At 30.1% G+C, this 25,177-nt stretch overlaps 1 protein-coding gene across 49 annotated transcripts in view; it reads left to right on the forward strand.

Annotated features, from left to right (window-relative positions):
* RIMS1 (regulating synaptic membrane exocytosis 1) overlaps window positions 1–25,177 on the forward strand; it is a 414,008-nt gene that overhangs the window by 259,334 nt on the left and 129,497 nt on the right. For all 49 annotated transcript variants that reach the window (XM_036219329.1, XM_036219333.1, XM_036219350.1 and 46 more), the window contains 10 exons: window positions 7,751–7,818; window positions 8,818–8,928; window positions 10,511–10,610; window positions 14,208–14,331; window positions 18,347–18,393; window positions 20,439–20,551; window positions 22,486–22,616; window positions 23,195–23,366; window positions 23,495–23,648; window positions 24,796–24,867. In XM_036219329.1, coding sequence (XP_036075222.1) covers window positions 7,751–7,818; window positions 8,818–8,928; window positions 10,511–10,610; window positions 14,208–14,331; window positions 18,347–18,393; window positions 20,439–20,551; window positions 22,486–22,616; window positions 23,195–23,366; window positions 23,495–23,648; window positions 24,796–24,867 — 1,092 coding nt within the window. The remainder of the gene's footprint in view (window positions 1–7,750; window positions 7,819–8,817; window positions 8,929–10,510; window positions 10,611–14,207; window positions 14,332–18,346; window positions 18,394–20,438; window positions 20,552–22,485; window positions 22,617–23,194; window positions 23,367–23,494; window positions 23,649–24,795; window positions 24,868–25,177) is intronic.

A 25,177-nucleotide genomic window follows, 5' to 3' on the forward strand; every position in this document is an offset into this window, starting at 1 on the left:
CTAGGTAATTGTGGAGTCATTGATTTAATCATCCAGGTACTCTGGCCATAGGATTGCCTTGCTTCCTGAGTAGAAGGCCATCCCACTCTTCTTAAGAAAGCACTTGTGAAAAAGCCAAGAAACTGTGTTGAGCACTTTAGGTCTAGGCCAGTGAAACTTCTTGATTTTTTAAAGTAACAGTCTTTGTTACGAAAATTTAATATAAGATGAAGATATTTTAAAATTATTATAATGGAAAAGTACTAATTAATCCAAACCTTAACTCTTTAGGAACTCTGGAAGAGAATTCCAGTCATTAGGTTAATCTTTGACCACACTTAACTTAGTCTGCTTTGCAGTAAAAAGTATATGTGCTATATATATGCATTTATGAATGTTATTTTCTCCATTTCCTTTTGTAATTTCTCTTTCTTGATTTATATCTTCCATCATATGGAGTTAGAGCATAGTTGAAAGGGCGTCCTTTTTACAGCTTGACCACTTTTGCACTGCGACAGAGATTTGGACCAGTGACCTTGCAGTGTTTTGCAATGTAGTTTCTGATGGCCATAATTTTGAAGGTTTACGAATATGGATACTTAGCATTTTCTCTAGAACAATGTGGAGGCATAAAATGTTCTCCAGATTTCTATCTCTAATGATTTCCCACAGACAGTCAAGGAATTTCCAACTTAACAAAAAAAAAAAGATGACTTTCAATATGTCTATAAGCTATTTGTTTGCATAGCCAAAATAAAAACAAAGAAAAAAAATAAAAATTGAAACAAAAAAGAAAAGAAAAATAATATTTATAGTTATTTGCTTCAATGGATCTCTGGTTTTAAATTATTTCTTTATATACCAAAAAATGTTTGCTAAAATAAATTTATTTTCCTCTCTTTGGTAGTTTAATCATATATTTTTAAATTATAAGTAGTATCAATCCCTCATAAGTACTTTCATTTTGTTCTGATATCCTTAAATTCATCTTTATAATTGTCTGACTGTCATTCTTATTTATATCATTAAAACTATGGTAATGTATCGATCTCCATATTTTTCATTTCCATGTATTTGGATGTAGTGGCAGGTAGGAATTGACTTGACATTCAGAATTTTTATTGCAAATTAACGTCATTTTGCTAGTGTTACCTTGGTGTGAGGTCTGGATAAAGACTAACATTTTTCTTTATCAAAGATATTTACATCTAGAGTACTTTCTTAATATCTGCTGTGAAGTAGCCCAGCACTACAATTTCTTAAACCTGTGGTTAACATCCAGTCCCCAAACAATGAAAACAAATAAACCCCGATTTTTTCCACAGGGTTTCCTGGCTGGTTATTCCGAGGCTTTGCACGTGACAACCCGTTCTCCCACGTGACTGGAATACTCAGTGTCAATGTGGAAGCCTGGTCAGTTGGAAAGTTGCAGTAAAATATTTCCCTCCTGTGTGCAGCACTTCCCAAATTCTTATTTATGAAGAGTCATTGTGTTGGAAGAAAGAAAAAAATTTCCCTAAGATTGTTTATTTTGTGATTTGCTCTTCAGGGTACTTTACTATTCTGTATTTAGATTCTGGGGGGAAAAATTCTCAGTCATTTTAGGCCACAAACCATATTTACACATGAAATTTATTCCTCTCTAAATTATTATATGTGGAGATCTTTTTGTCCTATTATCAATGATCTTAGACTTTTCGTCAGATACATTTTTGTTGTCATTTAATACAGATAAAGTACAGCTGGACTAGATTTACTGAAGACCATGAATACTCTTACTTAGGCACAAAAGTTGTGTGTGTGTGTGTGTGTGTGTGTGTGTGTGTGTGTGTGGTTTGTTCAAAACTTTCAAGAACTTTCATTTATTAATTTCTGAGGCCTGTAGCTCCAGGTCAGTGCAGAGGTAAGGAATAACGATGTAATTGAGCATCATGGTGTTTGGGGAGTGTTTCTGAACTTTAAAGCTTCATGTAGTATCAAAAATATAAATTTATATAACCTTCAAAATAGGAAAAATTAAACTGATGACTAATGTTTACCATCTAAAATAGCTTTTTATGCTATTTAGCCTATTTAAAGTAAACCCACAAACTTTTCTGTGCTTTCCTAAAGCCCCATCATTCAGGGTGACCTAATTAGATATTTAAATTCACAGTTGTTTTCTTAAGACTGTCAATCTTGTTATTATTTAGATTGTTTTGTTAGGAATATGAACTAAAAAAGAAATCTTAGAAAGTTAGGAAGCTTATAATACATTGTAATATAAATGTTAAGATGTATTTCATAACTAATGTTTGTATCAAACAAATTTTAAAGTATAAGACAAGCTGGTTTCAAAGAAACATTTTTAGGGATATCTTGAGTCATTAGGAAAAAAATATATACAAGGAGATAAAATAGCCTACTTGCTTCATGATTTGGAGAAGTTCAGTCTCAGATATTTAGTTTATGTACCACATGTATTTTGTTCTCTCAGATAAAAAATATCGTATAAAGAAGAAATGACAAAAAGCTTATTTTTAGGTTAAGGATACATTGTGCCAGGTGACCAAATTAATTACTTCACAGTCAGATATTTTTGATTAGGAGTTAATCTGCATACATTTTAATGTGTACATTATTTAACCATAAAAGTAACTATATTCTTAATCCCTTAGGCTCTCATTGGCTTTGTAGAAATTAACAAAGATTTGTTACTATTTCTATGTGTCATGGCCCTTTTTCTCATCCTTTAACAGTTGGAATTAAGGAAATATTTATTCATTCTGAATACTTGAGCATCTGGTTTATACCAGGCCAGTTAATAATTTTTATAAACAAAGTGACTAAGATTTTTGTAAGCCCACTTCAAAGCATAATTTGCAGAAACTACTGATTTTTAACCTATATATTTGTTATGATAGCTGTTCAACTATAAATCAGATCTTCAATACCATGATTTAATATTTCTAATCTTAATTATGTAATTATGCAAAACAATTTATTTCTGAAGCCCTTTATATAATTTACAAAGCTGGCATGTCTCATTTATCCTCATGAAACTTTTGGGAGAAAGTGGCATTATCTCCATTTTACAGAAGATAATAAGGTTTATAGAAGTCAAGGGCTATTGTCAAGATAATGCATCTAATAATGCAGAGTTAGGATTAGAATCACAAGTCTCCAACTTCTGGTACAATGCTGTTTCTTACACAGTAGCTGGTTTTTATGTTTTATAAAAAACAGCTTAATTATAAATATCAGATAAGATATAATATTTTTAATATAGAAATTAAAATATAGTGTGGTTCTCTGATTATTTAAGATTTCAAATATGTAAACTGTGGGGTAAAAATTATCTCTTAATTTTTACGTGGCATTAGAATTGACAGGAATGCTTATTAGCATTATTATTGGAAATATTCTTTAGTATATATTTTATACTCTAATGACAGCTCATTTCTGTGGTACTTTATAGTTTATAAAGCAATTTCACGTACATTATCAAATCCTACCTGTGAAATAACAATGGAATGCTATAGGAGTTGTTACCTCCAAGGCTGAGGGTTTACCTGAATGACCATGCTCAGTGTTCAACCCGAAGTATTGATGCTGAGTTCCATCCCACCACTTTGTAGAACTGTTTGGTGGTAAAGTTGGCATTCTAAAAAATTAGCTCTCAGCTTCACCAAACGGGGCATATAACCAGAAAAGTGCCACTTCTACCAAATATGTAAAAGAAATTTTCCTTTTGTAGATCAGCTGCTTAGCCACCTTTTCTGTGCCCTGGAATTATAAATAAAACACAGTGATGGCATCACAGGCCCTCAAGCAAATATTTAATCTCTCTCTAGAGGTAGTTCAACTTTGGAGGTTCTATTGAGTATAAATAATTTCTGAATACAAACATCTTTGACACCTCATTAACTTAATAAATAATAGTTGATGCATTTACTTGAACCATCAGGTTTATATACCAGAGAGAGAGAGAGAGGGCAAGTGGTATTGTTGATTCTATGATAGAAGCAGACAGAGCACTTTATAAACAAAGAATTTTGAAAGCGAAATTTCTAACATGCATTTAGAGAACTGACACTCAAATGGATCCCTAAGGGTTGGAAATAACATAATTGTTCCAAAGAATGACACTTAGAGTGTGTGTGTCTTGGGCCCAAACCAGAAATTGGAATTTAAGTTATAGAATTACTGAAGAAATTCTTACTAAAGACCAATGGTTTAGAGATACCATTAGCCCTGCCTCCATCCTTGCACTCAAGGGACACAAATCTCTCTTACCTAATTATGGAGCATTTACCTACCATCAAATTGCGAAGTGAACATTGTTGCGGATTTGGAATGAAATCACCAAAAAGTATTTGAGGACCACTACATCTACTATACTAGGAACTTAGAACAATGATAATTCATTTGCGATTTTGCATCAGTACTCATAGTAGTGTTTATATATAGGCCTTATTTCACAGATTATATGATTAATGGTTAAATTTAACAAGTATATCTTCCCATTTTATTTTAATACCTAAGAAGTAAGTCTTATTAAATAATATTATTTCTCATCTCTGACTGCCAATTTAATTTAGGCAAAATTAGGCCTTCTAAGACTTTGCCACATAACAAATTATTGCTATTTATTCCAAAGGTAGCTCCACTATTATATATAATTTATATGTAATTTAGTGATAGGAATGGACACACCTTTTGTAGACATAAAATTATGTAAAATAGACTTCTATTTCAAAGTGGTATTTTTATTATATTGATCAGAGATTTTATCTCAATTCTTAGATTTTGGATTTTACAAAAATATGTCCTTGTAAAATATTAAAATGAGTTAAAATGTGTAAGTATTTTTATCACATTATAACCAAAGTAGTGTTTATTAATTCCGTTTGGCTAACCATGGTACTCAGTGTTAAAAATAGCCTACCTTGTCTCAAAACCCCATTCTTAGAATGGAGTTGATTTTTGTGTACACACTGCATACATTCAATAAAGATATTTTTGTCCAGTATTTTAATTTGCCTATGTACTGTGCTATAAGGAAGTAGATTTTTTAATTTTTAGTGCCATCACACATCCTACTCTAGAGGGTGAACAAAAATAAAAGAGGAAACATTTTAAGAGGCATAAGAAATCTCTGTGAAGGATGATTCTGCTGATTTTTAGTCTGTGAATTTTACAAATTTTTTTGAATGACAATATTTTAAATAGGAAAAATAATATATTTTTTTGAGATGACAAGTATCACAGTTATGAATGTATATTTGGAATTGTGTGGAGTTACTGTGAGTCAATCTTGTAATTAGTTTGAGTCCCATCTTTAATCACTATTCATTATAATGATGTTAAAAATATGGTGTGTATTTCTCTTGGAGATAAAGAAGATGTCCAGGTTTTCAAATATTTCAAGGTTTTGGTGAAATAAGCTTTCCTATACTACTTTGCACATTAGATGAACATTCCACTTGATCAAGTGTAACTATAATGTAAGTTGTTAAATAGATATGTAATGTATGAAATTAGTTAATGGTTTCCTCGTTACAGATATCATATACTCATACACACTCAATTGTGCGTCTATGCTATTTAGTATGTGTTTTTGTTTAAATGACTTTGGTCTTATTAGAATCAATTGTGCTTTGACATTATACATCATAGTATACAGAATTTTAAATCATAGAGATGCATATTTATGAATTGTTACATATTCTAATCATAATTACCTGGATTTAGGAAAAGCTAGTTGTCTTTCAGAAGGCTCACATGTCATTTGACTGATTTTTATTTGTGCAGTGTAAGTTATGTGATGATGTGTTAAGTTTAACCTATTTTTTCACAGAGGATAGGATGAAAGTCTTTTTAATATCTTCACAAAAATAATGTTTAAAATTACAACACATCATTGAATTTGGTTATTTATCAACTTGAGCCATTTCTGTAGACTTGAACATCTGATATAGTTCCTGGATCTAAATTAGTGATAATAGTAAATTTTTTTCTTTATAGTTATATTGAACATTAGACCCAAAATTCTTTTGTATTAATTCCATAAGCAAATACCACGAATTTATCATTTTGTAGCCATGCCACTTGAAATCAATATCTTTAATCACCTATTAGAAAAATAATCAAGGAAAGTGTTTTATATTAATGAAATACTGAATATTTTAGGAGGAAGTTTGTTTAGTGTTGCTTATAACATTAATAGAGAAATATGACTTATAAAGACAAATTAGAGTACTTTAAAAGTCAATAATATCTTTATGGACTAGTAATTGTATGGAAAGAAGATAAATATAGTTTAAAACTACATATTTAGATTTTAGAAATTTTTTTGTCTTTAAGCACAATATTATATTTTAATGAGAGATAATGAAATTAGGGATAAGAAAAATGGTTTTTCTTTCAAGAGGAATGGTATAATACTAAAGACACAGAAGCTTTAAAAATAAGCATATGAAGTTTGCAAACAGAGAAAATAAGAGAAAAAAACTTTTTAACAAATGCCTTATATTCCATTAACTGAGGTGGTCTAGTTGAAAATTAAAAATCTATAACCATTGGCACCAGGTCATGTATTCTAAAAGTGTATGATTTTGAGAAGATATGGGCTCCATATGGAGCTAATGTTAACAGAATATGGTTTCTGCTAATGCTGTGTCTAATATTCATCCTTTCATAGAATACGCTGCAATTATCTACAGACTTTTGAAAAACATTTTTGTATTTATTGTAATGTTTATAACATTCTTCATCAACTTTTCTATGTTATATAAAAGAGGAACGGCTACTAAGAAATTGAAGTATGTGTTTTTTTTATGCCTGTATATTTTAAACTTTTATATTTCTTTTATAGTGCCTATAGCTTTCCTGTTTGTCATCTACATAAAAAGTCTTTACTTTTGACCTTCACAGATATCAGCCAAATATTTTCCCAACAGTTAGCTAGGCATCTCACTCTTAGCTGGCAAGTTTTACTCTTAAATTTTTCTTTTTCCAGATCCATGTGGAGAAAAATTTTCATTGACTTATTCTCATATATAAAATGTAGAAGGTCATTTTTTACACATGGCTTGCCCATGATGTCCTTTCTTCCTATGCAAATACTGAAAGCACTGCTACTTTCCATTAATTATTATTTTCTCAGCATTTCTTTAGCATTATATTTTTAAGCCAAAAAATAAAACTCAAAGTTTCTTAAGTTTATATTTACAAAGTTAGATTTTTTTAAAAAAAATTTTATAGCTTTAGTAAAATTGTGATTCATATGTACTCCTTTGATAAAAGTTATTCTTTATATTTAATTAACACTATGCGCTAAACTTGTATGTCCTGTTTTTCAGCTGATGAGGGAAGAGGATAGCGGCCAGAGAATAATTTTGAAAGATATGGCATAGTTCAGAAAAATAGAAAGGGAGGCACTAAGTTTTAGTACTTGCTCAGTTCGGTGAATAAAATTTTAGGCACAAAACATACCAGGCAGTGCTTTGGTATGTATAGTCATTCAAGGGGAAGTAGGGTGGATTAACACAGTACTTTCTGTACTTTTTATGTGTGTTTCTAGCCTGATTTATGAGAGCAAAAGGAAGCTCTTTAGTACTTTTGTAGTGCATTGGTAACACAACATTTATTCCAATGTATCTTTCTGGGATTATACACATGTAATGTTCACAATCCCTTTTACTTTATAGATCGAAGAAGTTGTACTTAAAGTGGTTAAAGCATTTTCCACTTTGAAGCATTACACCGTTTATTTTTTCCTATTCTGCAGGTGACTTGGATTATTACTGGTTGGATCCTGCCACGTGGCATAGCCGGGAAACATCACCAATTAGTTCGGTAAGCTTCCTGGGAAAGGAGAGTTTGGAGTTTGGGAATAATGTGTGCTGTTCATTGTCTTTTGTCTGATATGTGATGGATAATAATTGTATTCTGTTCCATTATTTATTTTATTAGAGCAAATACTGATTTCATTTAAGACAACAGTTTTGAATAAAAAAGTTATCACTGAATAATTACAATCAATTTAAATTAAGTAAAAAGCAATTATTAAATAATGACTATATGAAGTGAGATATTATTTGGTTAATGATATCAACATTAACTCAAAATGCAGAGTTAGTTTTCTTTAAGCATATATATTTTTAATTTAATTTAATTTCAGAACTATTTTTAGAGAAGTATTTAGTTGCTGACTACTTTTAGAACCACATATATACAGTGGAATAGCACTCATCCTTAAGAAAAGACAAAATACTGCCATTTGTGACAACGTGGGTGGGTCTTGAGATAATCATGCTAAGTGAAATAAGTTAGAAAAACTTGAGAACCATATGATTTTACTCATTTGGGATATAAAACTGAAAGCAACAAATGAACAAGACAAACAAAAGTTTCTAGACAGAGACAGCAGTTTACTGGTTACCAGAAGGGGAGAGGGGAAGAATTGAAGTAGTAAAGGGTAGAGAGGGTCAAATATATGGTGTTGGAAGGAGATTTGACTTTGGGTGGTGCAATATACAGATGATGTATTATTGAATTGTTTAATTAAAACCTATTTAAGACAACAGTTTTGAATAAAAAAGTTATCACTGAATAATTTTAATAAACAATATCAACCCAATAAACTTAATAAAAAAGAACCATTTAGTATAATAAGTGTATAGTATAAATAAACCGTAGCTATAATTGAAAATTGTTTTAAGCCAAGGATAAAGCCCAAAATTTTTCTCTAGAGTGTTTTTAACTGAGGAAATCACATCATGGTACAACCAATGCTTATGTGTCTATTAGAAGGAAAACAACTTATCTTCTTTAATTTTATTCATGTTTTAATAGCATCCTGTAACGTGGCAACCATCTAAAGAGGGGGACCGATTGATTGGACGTGTTATTCTTAATAAGAGAACAACTATGCCCAAAGACTCAGGTGCATTACTGGGTCTGAAAGTAAGTGTTCTAGTTTAAAATATTTCTTAAAGAGTGAATTACACCATGGACTGGGCTTAGCAAAGTTTCTAACACTGATTTTTAAATATCTTCATCTTTCCCAAATAAAGTCCTTCTAGTAAATATATCTTATGAATATCTTGCTGTCTTATGGTAGATTTAGTATTTTCATCTAGGTTAATATCTTAAAACCATTTTGTTATATGGCATATAGATATATTAGGAAACTACATTAAAATATAGGAAAACTAAACAATTCTTCTCTGAATATAAAGTTCAAGGACCATTCTTGCATTGAAAAATGTTTTAATGGACAGTGATAAAGCTAAATAATGTGGACTATATAATTTTATATCTTGACAAGCAATGTAAAACATCATTAAAGATATTGTTTCCTAATGCAATAGAATTTATAGTAATACTAAAAAAGTAAAATGTGTCTTTTAAAAATAACAATTGACTTCTAACAGATATAATTAAAACTAATAAATTATAAAAAATTATATTTTAGTGTAAGAAAAAAGATATACATTTTGTTTTATTATGTATGCACATATGTATGTGTGTTAAATCGCATAGTTTTATTTGCTTTCAGAAACTTAGGGAAACATTCAAAAATGTGATTTTAAAATTACTCACCAAGAGGTTGTATTACAATCATGTAATAGTTTGACCTCTTCAAAATCATTGACTGTTAATCAAAGTGAATTTCTTTCCCCTTAATGTATTTAATGGTATCACTTTATTATTACCATTAATTTCTTTTGCTATGAAATAATTCCGATCACCTCCAGTAATGGGCCTGTCAATGAGAATTGTGGGTCAACCTCAACCTTTGAGAATATCGCTCCCGCTTTTAAGTATACATATGTAGCTCCTGCACTGGAAAAAAAATAAACTTAGAAACTTTCAGATATATTTAATTTTAGTTACAATGGAAAAGCCAGATGAAAGTGTTAAATATCCTGTAATATAACTCAGACTTTCAGAGTTAGATTGGAACACATATATTTCATATTAGGAGGTCATTCAGATGATCAGTAACAGAGATAAACTTAGGCTCTTACTCTTTGACCATGGTAAATTGCTTCCCAAAAATGGCCTGTTCTTGATTCGAATTCCTAGTTTTTATATCTTAGACCTACATTCTAAAAATATACAAAAGAGATCAAGATCTGATATGACAATGGGGCATTACCTACATATAGAAATATAATTCAAATGGTGGACATGGATTGAGAGGATAAAGAACAATGAACCCTAATATAAACAGTGTCAAACACTTATTGCTTGGGAAGGTCTGACTCTTGTCTTCTAAAGGTATGCGTTATTTATGGTGCCCTTGCATTGTTAGGTCAATATAAGTAATCAGTACATAAGCTTCCTTAGGGTACATGGTCATCTCAAATGTAATGAGATGTTTTCTTTTTAAAACAATACTGTCAACTCCTTTAATCAAAACTTTTTATCTCTTCATTAATGTCCCTACACTAAGTACATCACACAAGACTATATGATTAACTCCTAATAAACTTATGTTTCAATATGAGTCCTGGGAACTTATGAATTTATAATTATTCAGGTTGTTGGTGGAAAAATGACTGACTTAGGACGCCTTGGTGCCTTCATCACCAAAGTAAAGAAGGGTAGCCTTGCAGATGTAGTTGGACACTTAAGAGCAGGTAAAGTTTCTTTTTTAACATTTAAACAATGTGTACTCTATGCATGAGTTGGTAGTTTTCAATTTGGGGTAAGTTATAACTAATTTTAAATAACTAATTAGTAAATAATTAATTTTAATGCACTAATAAAGATTTATTTTTTCTTAACATGGATATTTGCAATTTGCAATTAGGTAATTATACATCAGTAGAGGTTTAGAGATAGTGAGGGTAGGAATCCTTTTTATTTATATAAAAATAAATAGATGCAAAATGCTGAAGAATTACTCTTTTTTTGTAGATGATTTCATATTTTTGCTACAAAAATATAAACGACTTAGCCTTGTGGGGAAAAAAAAACACTGTTTAATACTTTAGTTAATATTTCAACTATAATAATTACTTAAATTTTTCATAGTGGTCACTAAATACTTATTTAATAGTAGCAGTGTTTTTAATAAAATATAATCCCAATCACATTTCTTACACAGATTATGTAATAAAATAATTTTGAATTTAAATGTGACATTATACTCATGCAATTGTATTACTTTTTGGTATTTAAAGATGTGTATTATGTTGCTTTGTAACCTTAATATGACATAACAAAATAATTTAATCAAATCTACCATATTAAGTAGCAACATACTTTAAAATCTATTTTTGACAAATTGTTTACTTTTCATCTTAGTTAAAATCATAATATATTTTTGCTGCTTAATTCACAGTTTAGTAGAAATCTTAGAGTGTTTGCTTATGCATTTTCCAGACAGTTATACACATATATAAAAAAAAGAGTTGGCCAAACTGTAAAAGTAAGGATTAATAATGCACTGTACATAGAAAGAGAGCTATTATTAGTTTTTATATCTTAATATTGCAATTGTTGAGACCTTTAGAAAAATATTCTGTTAGATGTTTTTGTTGTAATTGATTACGAGAATATCAGTTCAAAATCATTTTTTTTTGATAACATGATATGTAGGTATTGCATAGGGAGAAAATCCAAATAAGAGACTTTTCTTTATTTACTATATGTACAGCTTTGAAGATGTGCAGAGATAGCAATGCACTATTTTTTCTTATCAGGAACTAGTTATCATTCAGCATCTAATGCGACGAGTGACTATGTTAGTAAACTGAGTCTTTGCTTGTTTAATGACTCAAAAGTCTTAGAAAGTATATCTCATTGACTACTCCAATGTAAGATAACTTTACAGAAGTCTGAATTTGCAAATCAGATTATAAACATAATGCCTTTTGATTTTGTCTTTGTGTTTTAATAGACGATTACTTAAGAAATATCAGTGAAAGGTTTTTTTATATACTATATCACTTAATGATTATTTTTAACTAACACGCTATGCGCTTAAAGCTTAAGAAACTAAAATGTTAAAAGCTCAATTTAAGTAAATATGAAGCATTCTAGTATACTTGTACTTTCACCTGAAGCAATCAATGTATTTGAAAAAAATATTTTAATAAATCAGATCATATATTCTGCTTGACTTACATTATATTGTAGGAACTATTTTTTCTTGTGTTTGCATATAAAACTACAGTGCTATGTTTTTTATTAGCATGACCCTTGTTCGGCATTTGTTGCTTTTCTGCTCTTGTGTTCTGCCTGTTGAAGTCCTTTCTATCCTTCAAAACTCATCTAAAGTTGTCTTCTAAAGAGTTTCCCGATATCTTACCTGGAGCAGTAACTAATTACTACCTCCCTGGTACTACCTGGCTCTACTTCTGTTCCTCAGATGAATTCCTGTCATTGCATATGACATTTTATAAAAGATAATCATTTCTATATTTCTTCCCCACAAAATTTAATGACAGATAAAGTCTTTTCTTCTTCTTTGTATCATAATCTACATCCCTGCCTGAAGACATTATTCACATACAAGTAAATATTGTTAAAGAGCCCTCCTGGTTTAGGAGATACTTTTTTGTAAATAAATACACATATTAAATTAATTTGATATTAAAGTTATACTTCCAGGTTGTTGCCTATAAAGAGAAGAATTTTATAATTCAGAGCTTTTGCAAAATATTGATTGCAACATGTTACTGGGTAGTATAATTAGTTTTCATCCATCTTAAAAAAAGTGAAATAGAACATAAGAGAATAGAAAATATCAGGGTAAGTATTGTTTCAGAAAATATTTTTGTACATACACATATACATAATACAGTCACATGATGCAAACTTTCTTTCTTGGTCAGAAATATTTAAAAGACTCCTTATATATTTTAAATTTATGATTCTTTTATTTCTTTTTTATAGTAAAGTATATTTGTTGCCTATTTGGTAAATATTGCTAGGGAAGTTCTTAGGTCAAACTATTTGAAGTCATTTAACTATTGGTAATAACCATATTCTTTTATGTGTGCTTTTCAAATATATACTTTTTACTTTTGAACGAGCAAACATTTGGGGGAAAAAAAGAGTTACTTTAAAATAGTCCTATTAAAACAAAATTTTATAGTTAAAAAAACTAGCTAAAAACTAAAACATTTTATGTTTATGGTTAGTTGTAAAATGTATAATGATGATTGATGTTGATTCATTAGTTCATCCAATATTTACTTAGCTATTAAAATGTTATAGACACTGAGAATAAGAAAACAAGCAGAAACAAAAAATTAATATACCTCAAAATATCATTGAGGCTGGGATATTTCAACTGAGTCTGCCATTGTGTATTGAAAAGTACTGGACAGAGAACCATTTGGGATCTAAATCTACACTAAATATTTTAATGAAAGTAAATAATATTTCTCAAATGATCTATGGTGAAAACTCTAGTTAAAATAACAATAAGCTGTTAGCCCATGGATTGTAACATTCTATTATATACTCTCCTTGATTAATCTTAGAATATTTAATAAACTAACTTAATTTTTTATTAAAAATATTTTCTCATTTTAATGCTCACAATATATATTATGTATAGAATGTGTATGTTATGAACATCTGGAAGTGGGTTAACTGTCATGCAACAGTTTTACATCTGCTTGCTTTGTAACTTTGCCATAGCTACCTGCGTTACCCTATGGGTATGACTTCAAGTCCTTTCATGCATTTTTATTCTGTTGTGCATCTGATGAAGACAATGAATCATGACTTTTAATTGGAAAATTCATGCTAAAAAATGTCAGTTGCAATTTCTACCAAAATAAAGAAGGATTTATGCAGAGTTTAATAAGAATCTTTCACATTTAGACGCGCCTACATTTATTATATGGAGGGCATGCTGCTAATTATTATTTTTTAATGTTTCCAAATAAGCTGTGCTAATTCCATCCCATAGCATGAGATTATTTTTATGTTATTTCTGGTATATTTCAAAAGATAAAGGTAGCTTTGTATTGTACTGTTTCCAGTGACCAGTAGTACTCATTGGGGAAAGAAAAAGAAAAAAAAAAAAAGAAGAAGAAAAAAGTGTTTAGAAGAATCATTTAGCTGACATTATATGGCAATCAATTTTCTTATGTGAGTGGAGCCTAGACAATTAAACTATTTGTATATGTTTTGCATTTCTTTGTAAACAAGAGAAAAGATAATAAAAATAAACAGAATATATAAGGTAAAAAAATACCCTTTTTTTTAAATTCAAGGGGATGAAGTTCTAGAATGGAATGGTAAACCCCTGCCGGGAGCTACAAATGAAGAAGTTTACAACATTATTTTAGAATCAAAATCAGAACCTCAAGTTGAAATTATTGTTTCAAGGCCTATTGGGTAAGGCTAAAAAAACTTACTTCTTAAGTTTAGTAAATTACATGTATTAGCAGGGTTTTAAAAAGAAGTTTATACATTCATGCAGTACATGTTAACATGAATAGTTTTTTTCTTCAATTATGGGCATACATTTTAGATTTTCAAATTTTCTTAATTTTTTAAACCTGAATACCGAATTTTCTTCCTTACATTTTAGAAGCTCCACAATTTAACTCGTAGTATCAAAAACTATTGATATGCATTTTTAGAAATAAAATATAAAGTAAAAATATTTCCTTTTAATGGTAGAACTATTTATTTTTAATAATTCTAATTTAATGAGTAGTATTTCCTTAAAGGGAGTCACTAACAAACTCATCTTCTTGTGATATTCAAAATAGTAATGATTTCACATGTCTACATGAACTTTTTATTATTCTACTAAGAATAGAATATTTTTTTCTATAATTTTAGCTGTGGATAATTCCAACTTTTATTTAAAAATCAAGCAAGTGTGGAATATTTTAACATTACACTTGGTCAAAATAATTGATATATTTTTAAAACTTCCATTTTCTTCATAATTTAATTATCTATAGCCAATGAGATATTTTCTATATTTGTGCGTAGAGTTCCCCATATTGTTAGCTTTTCCTGACAAACCCACAAAGTCCATAATACTCATTTTGTGAGTCTATAATTTTTTACAAGGCATTTTGAACTGTCTCACCATAATTGACTTAATGTTTGAACATATCCTTTGGAAATAATTTCCTTTTTCCCCCTATTCTTCAAAACATTGAACCATTAATTAACGATTTTTTTATCTTGAAAAATTATTAACCTTAAATTTTTGTTGTCCTCATGAATATATGTCAATGCAAAACATACAAGGAAATATAATTTTTCTAATTCTCAAAAGACTGAAAATGTATGATCATATATTCCAAAGAATATTAATATATACAAAACTAAAATAAAGGCAAATTTATAACCAGTTTTAATTGCTGATTATTAAGAACAAACATTGAAGACACTTGCAAAAGTATTGTACAGTCCCATGCAGATATTTTAAAAATAGCAACACTATATAATTTATGGTAGTTTTATTTAACATGTGTTTTAGTGCTGAGGTATATATGAGGCTGGAAAAGAGGTAAGTAATTGGAAAGTGAATCAAAAGTATTAAAAATAAAATTTAAATTCAAGCATTGTGCACATTGGCAAATACTTTCAGATATGTAGTGGTTTAAAAGTAATCAGCTAAAATAATGTCATGATGACATTAAAAACTAACAGACAGTTAAAGTGGACTGGAATAACATTTTTTATTATTTTTACTTTTCTATGGAAATAATTAAAAATGTAATAATCTGCCTAGACAAACCTTGAACCCTCATGTATTATGGAATTAAAAAGAATATGGAATACAAAGATTATATTTAAATGAAAACCAAATCCGGCATCAATTTTCCAGCTAATGGAGGAATTATTAGAATCCTGGAAGAATAATTCTAGCTATATTTAATAACTGTGTTAACTGTAGTCCTATAATTTAAAGCAGAAAGTAAATATTTTTTCATAGTTCCATGGCATAGGGATTCCAAGAATCATTCCAAACATAACTTACATGCATGTTGGTCAACATGGTCCGGCCACTATGGAAAACAGTATGGAGGTTCCTCAAAAAATTAAAAGTAGAACTACCATATGACCAGATTTTTACTTCTGGGTATTTATCTGAAGAAATCCAAAACACTAATTTGAAAACATATACGTACCCCTATGTTTATTGCAGCATTATTTACAATAGCCAAGATATTGAAGCAACCTAGGTGTCCATCAATAGCTAAATAGATAAAGAAGTAGTAGTATAGATACACAATGGAATATTACTCAGCCATAAAAAATAATGAAATCTTGCCATTTGTGACAAAATGAATGGACCTAGAGGATATTATGCTGAGTGAAATAAGTCAGAGGATGACAAATACTGTATGATTTCACTTATACGTGGAATCTAAAAAACAAAATAAACAAATAAAACAAACTGATAGATACAGAGAACAAATTGATGGTCGCCAGATGGGAAAGAGATTGGGGGGATGGGTAAAAAAGGTGAAAGAGATTAAGAAGTACAAACTGCCAGTTATAAAAATAGTCATTGAGATGTATGCAAAGTGCAGCATGGGGAATATAGTCAGTTATATTTTAATAACTTTGTGTATAAAATGGGTACTAGACCTACCAGGATAATCGCTTCATAAAGTATATAAAAGTCTAATTACTATGTTGTACACCTGAAACTAATATATAATATTGTATGGCAAGTATAATTGAAAAAAAATTTTAAAAAGCAGATGTAAAATGGTAAAGAAAGGTATAAAAACACAACTGTGGTCTAAGAGATGTCAGTCATCTAGGGGTATGACCATTTTTTGCCAGCCTACAATATTCTTGTTTATTATGCTGATAATTGTTATTAGAAGTATTCTGCTACCCCACTTGTGTGTGGAACTAATTAAGAAGGCTTGTGTAAACATAGGTGAAAATTTATGCTTAAAGATATTACTGAAGGAATTAACAAATTCAGAATCAGTTAAAAATTTTTTTACAACTTTTTCACAATTCTTTCATAAACACACAAAATCCAAAGCTTGTACCTTGTTTTGGAGGTCCAAACTCAAACTGTTATAATTGACTTTAAAATTGATTTTCAAAGAAGTTGTATAACTTAAAAATTTGTTTCTGGATTTTTAAAAATTTACTTTTATTTGCCTCTAAATTTAGAAGAAGGTAGCAGAAGATAAATAGTTGGTCTTGTATCTTAGGTATTGCAAATTATTCTCTTAATTATTATACAAAATATTTACACACATTATTATACAAAAATATGTAATAACATTTATAAAATAAATAATGCAGGATGGATTGTCATTTAAGAAGTGTAAATTGTAGGTGATTATGAGAATTACTTTGCACAAAAATTGTGCAATTGAGAGGCAGGAAAATAATCAAACAGAAAAGTTGTTCCTGTTCCCCCCAAAAGTGCAAAAAAATCAAATTGAGGTTAAATAACAAGGTAAGTGGTTAGAAATTCTTAAATAATATTTTGATAATTCAGTTGGTACTAGGTTACTCCAGTCTGCTTTAATGTCATGTTTATACTTAGAATATTGTTAATCTCCTTAAGTTAATACTAAATATCTTTGGAAAACCAGAGGTAAAGCAGTTCTGGGTAGCACAATTCTTAAACCAAGAGGGTTCAGGGTTCCTAAGGTCACCGTGGATAATGGATTAAGCTGAGGTTATATTAAATATTCATTCAGAGTAATTTGTGAGTGTGACAGGAACGGGTGTTCTCACAAGTCACTTTCTAATCATACAGTAAATGACCATATATTTAGCTAACTTCAGTATAGAGATACGAATCTCTATATAGGGTTATATATGTGTATATAAATTATATATTCACATATATAAAGTAGTTTGGCTTTTTTGTTGCAGGCTTGTGCCATTTTAATTTTCAAAGCAATTCATCCCTTTTATTTTATTAACTTTGCCCATGATGTTCACCATATTATTTTATTCTCAAGAGATGTTTCCATTCCTTTCATTCAGTAAACTCTTTCAGATGTGTTTGTAAAGCATATTACCAATTTGTAAAATATGTGTCATTTTGATTTTCTAGAATTGAAGTAAAATATTACCTTTAACATTTTTTATTTCCAAAACCTGCTGTTTTGGTAGTAAAAATATTGTGGTAATTTTAGCCACAATATTAGTCTTATTGTTGTCATATTAAAATGTTTTGCTATTAAATATATGAAAACTTATTTTTACTGCAGTTTTTATTTTTGTGTGGTGTTTGACATTCATGCACATTAGTAATTGCCTGAATAGTAACTCCTGTCCATTTCCACACCTATAAAGACCCAAACAGATTTTTCACACCACCAAAATAAAATGTGGCTGTGGTGGCCTCAGGCAGGGTAGTTTAGCTAATGGAATTTTCACCATACCCTGTTTCTTTTAGTGATATTCCACGGATTCCTGAGAGCTCCCATCCTCCACTGGAGTCTAGTGAGTATAAGATTTTTTCGTTGGTGTGATATATATATATATGGAATGAAATTGAAGAATAAATACTTTCCATTTTCTTTAGTTAATTGATATAAATCAATTGGTGTTTCTATACTAAAGTTATCTCCAATGATACTAGAAGTTGGTAACCATGACAATCATTGGAAACTCATCAAGAAATTTTACTTTAAGATTTTTCTTTTTACACTTTGTGTGTGTGTGTGTGTGGTGTGTGGTGTAGGGTGTGTGTGTGTGTGTGTGTGTGGCTATACAAAAATCTTTACTGTCAGTACCCTTCTGCATCATAACAGTTAGGGCCCTGCCAGAGCTCAATTATTCTACCAGTAATAGTTCTATTTTCTGTACATTAAAATATATTGTGGTACTGGATTATTTGGTTTGATTGTCAGTTAGCTCAGTCTCTCATGAATAGTCTAATGAAGGAAGCAGTCACACTAACAGATAATTTGAATACAGTACAACAGTGTCTGATATGATCATGGAAGTGAGTGAGTGGAGTAGAGATAAAGTCTAATAGATATAAGTAGGTCAAGAACAGTGAGGCTATAGTGTTGAATCATGTACATGGACATTAAAGAACTCCAGATGAGAGAAGATGACAATATGTGCAATAAAATATGGACACGTAATGAAGTTTTCAATGAGAATGTGGCAGTGATATTTACTTTGCCATGGATCAGCATTAAATTAGTAATACTTGGGTTTGAGCACCAAATGTTATTATGTAACCCATCTTACAGACATATAAAATACATGGTGTTTTAAGAGGTAAACAAGTGACAGTGGTTATAAAGAGGTAGAAAATATATGGGCAGGGTAAACAAAGAACCAGAGATTAGGTTATTATATCAAATGCATACCATCATGTACATACCTGCTAAAGAGGAGCCCACATTTGGTTCTGAGCTTTCTGATAGAGGGAAGTGGAATCAATTGCATAATTTATAGTGTTGATACTAATTAAGAATAAACTACTATAATATTAAAAACAAACTGATGATTAGAAACAACAGAGTACTGAGACTCAACAGCCTACTTGTACTAATAAGACCAAAGAAAAAATTGATCCTAAGGATACTTGATAGAAGAGGCATAGGAACAAAGAATTGTATAGCACTATTTCTTATAGATAAAAATCTTTGGAGGGTACAGAATGATGCTATATGGCTTAATTTAAACTTAATTTACATGTATTGAAAAAAATGTGTGGATGACATATCCTCCATAAGTAGTTTTGACAATAAAGCTGTTTTGAGTGGCTGTGGGTTCAAGGTTCTACTTGCTGGGGTAAGAGCATTATGCAGACATTCTATACTACTGATTGTGTCAGGTTATACTCTGACAGTGATCTGGAAAGAGAGAATTTTCATGTGGAAAAGGTGGGAGAAGAGCCTCACTGAGTGTCTGAGGAGAGAGCCAGCCTCTCCCACATAAAGGAGAAGCAAGTCACTTGTGGTGAATCACTAGAGACAGCTTTCTCAGACATTCAAGAGATTCATTCATAAGATCTAAACTTAGGTATATGGTAAATCTTATTTTAAAATAGTAATGAATTCCAGGTTTAGATATACTCATAAATTCTGTTATATATGCATTCATTTTAATTTCAAAAAAAGATAGTTCATAAGAGATGATCCTTTAGCCAATATAATTAACATAACAGGTACCTCTTATCACTAAAAGTGTGGAGCCTTTCACCTGTATGTGAGGTTATGCAAGGGACTAAACTCCAGAAATGTAGAAAATCAGTACTTACAAATTGAAGCAAAAAAAATACAAAATATTTTAAATACTTTTCAAGTAGATGATTAATCAAAGAAGAAAACATAAGTTTCTATTGCTCTCCATTTAAAAGTAGGTTCTGCTGTTATTGATGATATTTAATTACAGTTTTATACAAATAAGAGATGAATTTAATGTTTTATAAAATACACACACACACACACACACACACGTATATATATTTCCCACACATATGTTACAAATGTTAGAAAAATTACCTGAATTTGTTTTTCTTCTTTTAGGTTCAAGTTCCTTTGAATCTCAGAAGATGGAAAGGCCTTCCATTTCTGTTATTTCTCCAACAAGTCCTGGAGCTCTAAAAGATGCCCCACAAGTCTTACCAGGACAACTTTCTGTATGTGTTTTTTGTACATGTTAAAGACCATTAGTACTTACTCACTGTTCAGAGCCTATTTTTTAAAAATGTGGCTTTCTTTGAGGCTTATGATTATTCATAGTCATTTAACACCATAATTTACTTCATCAATTTTTTGTGTCTTTACTAGATTATTCCTTTGTTCATGTATTTATTTAGAAATATTTATTGAGTGGCTACAATGTACCAGTTGTTGTGAACATTAAATGACAAATGATAACATAAGTAAACAAGATATTTATTATATTCTGTGTGTTATGTAAAAGTTACTGAGGTAAGTTGTTGGTTAGACATAATAAACTTAGAAAGTCATATTCTGTTTACTCAACAACTTTATGAGCCTGAAACTTGAGATTTTTAAATTTAGACTATTTAAATTTAATATTTAACATTAATATTTAATCATTAAATATTTAATATTTAATAAAATTTATTATTAAAGTAAAAGTTAATCCTCTTAACTTCCTAAGACTTTTGGTGAAACTCTTCGTGCTGATATCACTCTGAAAAAGCTAGCTTTCTTCACTGTTGTCTTACCTATGATCTGGGAATACTAGAGGAAAGGTACTATGGCTAACTATTATGAAAAACCACATCTATGTAGATTATGGTAGAATACTGGACATTGGTATAACTAAGAGATAATCTCGCTTCCAATTATTCTATAAATACTAGTTGATCTTTTGCCTTGTTAATAAGCATAGGTTTCTATGGTCTCTTCTTCCTGCTCTTTTCTTGATTTTAATTAAACAAAGAAGATAAACCTAAACTTGCTGTTATTTTTAAAACCTTTCTTGGTTTTAACATCTATTTGTAGTAGATTGAATATCTTCAAAGAGTCTTTTGTGTTTATCTGCCCTGCCATCTTTTTTTTTCATTGTATGTATTTTAAGAGGGATGAAAATCCATTTTGGTTTTATGAAAACACATCTGTTGGATTAACTGGGAACCGAAAAATGGATTCCTACAGATCTAGGTTTGAATCCTTAATTTGTCCCTTCCTGTGAAAGATCACTCCATTGATAAATTAGCTTATGCACTCATAATGACTCTTAAATGTTCTGATGTATGTCCATTAAGCAATTTATGCTCATAGTTCTGATTTAACCATAAAACCAAAACCGACTTCTAAATTTTAAAAATATTAAAGTTAACATTATTCACTGCCAACACAAAAACTGTATTGACTCCTAAAGTTCTGCCTCTTGGGAGTCTAACAATAGTTTTTCAGTATGTCATTTTCTCTCTCTTTTTTTTTTTACTCAAACTGTCATGAAATCTTTGTAGAAAATATTATTTGGCCTTCACTTAGTTTGAAGGCATCATTTGTGTATTGCACTTTCCTTTATTCTTTTCCCCTTCTCTCATGAAAATTAACCCGAGCAGGTTAATTATAAAAATTAAATGTGAAAAAACAGGAAACAGCAGTACCTGGTGTAAAATAGGTCCACAGTAAGTGTGTTTTCTGATCTCTTCCAAATCTCTTGTATATACTGTTCCTGACATCAAATCTCATTTATTTCACCTACATGTGATGCTGTAAAATACATTTAGCCACACTGTAATTATTAAACATTTGTAATCACCAAATACTGCATTTAGCATTTAAAAACAGTGATACTATCCCCCCACTTCTTTTTTTATAAAATTTTTAGCATTAGTTCATTTTTATAACATTATATAAAAGGATAAAATATTGCAGGCCTATCAGTTATACGTCATGTTTAAAATGCATGAAAAGTCCAATTCTAAGTGGTTATACTTTCAAATTGGCATTCTTTTCAGAAATAATATTATCTATAATTCAGTTGTATTGAAATTTAAGTTTTCTTTCTTCAAAAATAATGAGTGTTTTGGGGGTAAAATTATACCTCGTAATTTTTACAAATAATTCCTTTCTTCATTGCTCTTAGGTGAAACTATGGTACGATAAAGTGGGACACCAGCTGATTGTAAATGTTCTGCAAGCAACAGATTTGCCTTCTAGAGTGGACGGGCGTCCCAGGAACCCCTATGTAAAAATGTATTTTCTTCCAGATCGAAGGTAGTGAATAATTTTAGAAAAAATATGCAAAAATCATTACGAATATAAAAAGTGGAATTTCCTCCCCTGGGATATAGTTTTACTTATTTTTGTAAAGCTTTATTGGGGCAAAATTGATATACCAAAAATTATGCATGTTTAATATATACATTTTGATGAGTGCGGACAAATGTATAAACCTGTGATATAGTTTTAAAATATACTAGAGAATTCTCTGTGGGAGAATAAACTACATTACATTTCTGGGGGGAAAAAAATTTCTCAAACCGTGTATTTTTTTAAATAACCTGGCCAAGTACTAAAATCTCCATTACCTTAATTATATACTTATTAGTCTTTGATAGCTATACATTATTTAGAATATACCTTTGTATATGCTCACCTATATTTAACTAATGCTTACACCGTAGTTACAATTAGAATAGTATTAAACTGTACAGTCTTTTTAGACTTTTATATTAAAAGATAAGAATTTAAAATAGTAAAACTTCCAACAGCAATATTACGTGTAACTACAGTAGAGGGCAGCATATACTTGTTTTTGCTTTTTTCATTTACAAAACATACTTATTTTTCAGTGATAAAAGTAAAAGGAGGACCAAAACAGTAAAGAAAGTACTAGAACCAAAATGGAATCAGACTTTTGTCTATTCACATGTACATCGTAGAGATTTTAGAGAACGAATGTTAGAAATAACTGTGTGGGATCAACCAAGAGTACAAGAAGAAGAAAGTGAATTTCTTGGAGAGGTGATGTATTCTATAAAGATCTGGGTCAAATGCTTATTGAAATTTTTGGGATATAGATTAATTATGATTTATTTTTATATTATGTTTTGGTAAATATGCTTGATTTAATTTAAGAACTGCCCTTTCAGATCCTAATAGAATTGGAGACAGCACTTTTAGATGATGAACCACATTGGTATAAACTTCAGACACATGATGAATCTTCACTACCTCTGCCTCAGCCATCACCTTTCATGCCAAGGCGACACATTCATGGAGAAAGCTCTAGCAAAAAACTACAAAGTAGGTTAAAGGTCCTTTTAGTTACCAGAATTATGTTGTAATGATCTAGTGAGAGATTAACATTTAAGATATTTTTTAAATGTTTATTGGAGATAAAAATAATGGAAAATTATCCAATTATATAAAGATACCTGGCAAATCTATTTTCCACATCTCCCAATGAAAGTAGTATGTATGTATGTATGTATGTATGTGTGTGTGTGTATATATATATATATATATATATATATATATATATATATATATAGTAGATTATAGTAATTCAAGAGCATGACAGTTTAGAAATGCTGAAATGTAATTCTTGGCTCAGTACTAAATCAGTTGTCAATTGGTGAACTGGTAGAGTGGTTTCTGTCATTATTGATGGTTTGCTACTTCATGTAGCAACATCTTAATAACTTTATAGTTCCTGGGTATTTTTAGTATTATTATTCATAATTTTTTTAAAAAAATGTTATAAAATATGTTTGTTGTTATTTGTCCAGTGATCGGGACAAACAGTATTTTTTCTGTACCTGTCCATTAAATTTTGATTTATGACTAAATCTCTAATAGAATAAGTGAAGCTTAGAAGCTTCCCTTTGGTAATCTAGAACCAAATTATTTTCTTTATATAATTAAATATTTTATGGTAGAGCTCTCCGATCAAGCATTTCCTCAAAAATTAATGTTTAATGCAGTATAATGGCTAATTTTGAAGGCTAAACATAAATGTTTTATAAAGGGCCTTGGTGTCCTTACAATAATATGAGCTCAGTAGAGCTCTAGGCAAGAAAGTTCTCTTTGAACCTTCCCACTCAGCCCTCATCCTCACTGAACTGTAGAGGAGGACACTAAACTGGGTAGAAAACAGTGTATACACTTGAATCAAAGAATAATTTTAAAAGTCAAAATCTCATTCTATGAAGTCTCCTTCCTTCAATATGTCTTCATTGATTTTAAGTAGGAAATACTGAGAAAACTTTATCTTTGGAGAACAAACATGACTTTAAAAAACCTGATCATCATTTACTTTGTATGATTCTTGTTCAAAAGTATTTAGTAGTAATGTAATCAGCTTGATTTTTTAAAAACTGTGACCATGTCCTTTACATTTTATAAACCAGAGAGACACAAAGGTATCTGTTTTTGCCTTACTGTTGTGCAGGATCTCAGCGAATCAGTGATAGTGACATCTCAGATTATGAGGTTGATGATGGTATTGGAGTAGTTCCTCCAGGTGCGTAGGTGAAGAGCATGGCCCTGCTTCACTATGTTTCTATGCTTGTTTTTACTGTCAATTTCCAGACTTCTCTGGGATACTGAATTGGAGGTATAGCATAGAGAAATCAGTATTTTATTATTCCATGGTGACTTGTCTTCCAAATTACTAAGACAGTTTGAACTTGACTAGCAACTATTCATTAACGTCTCTACTTATTTAATTTACTCAGATACTTCTTTAGAAGCATGGCTAGCTAAGTTAAAGTCATCATTTCACAATGCTGTGAGCATAAGTGAAAATATAAATTTCATTTTGAAAAGATACT

Source organism: Rousettus aegyptiacus, unplaced genomic scaffold (assembly GCF_014176215.1).
Source record: "Rousettus aegyptiacus isolate mRouAeg1 unplaced genomic scaffold, mRouAeg1.p scaffold_m13_p_1, whole genome shotgun sequence".
Lineage (NCBI taxonomy): Eukaryota > Metazoa > Chordata > Mammalia > Chiroptera > Pteropodidae > Rousettus > Rousettus aegyptiacus.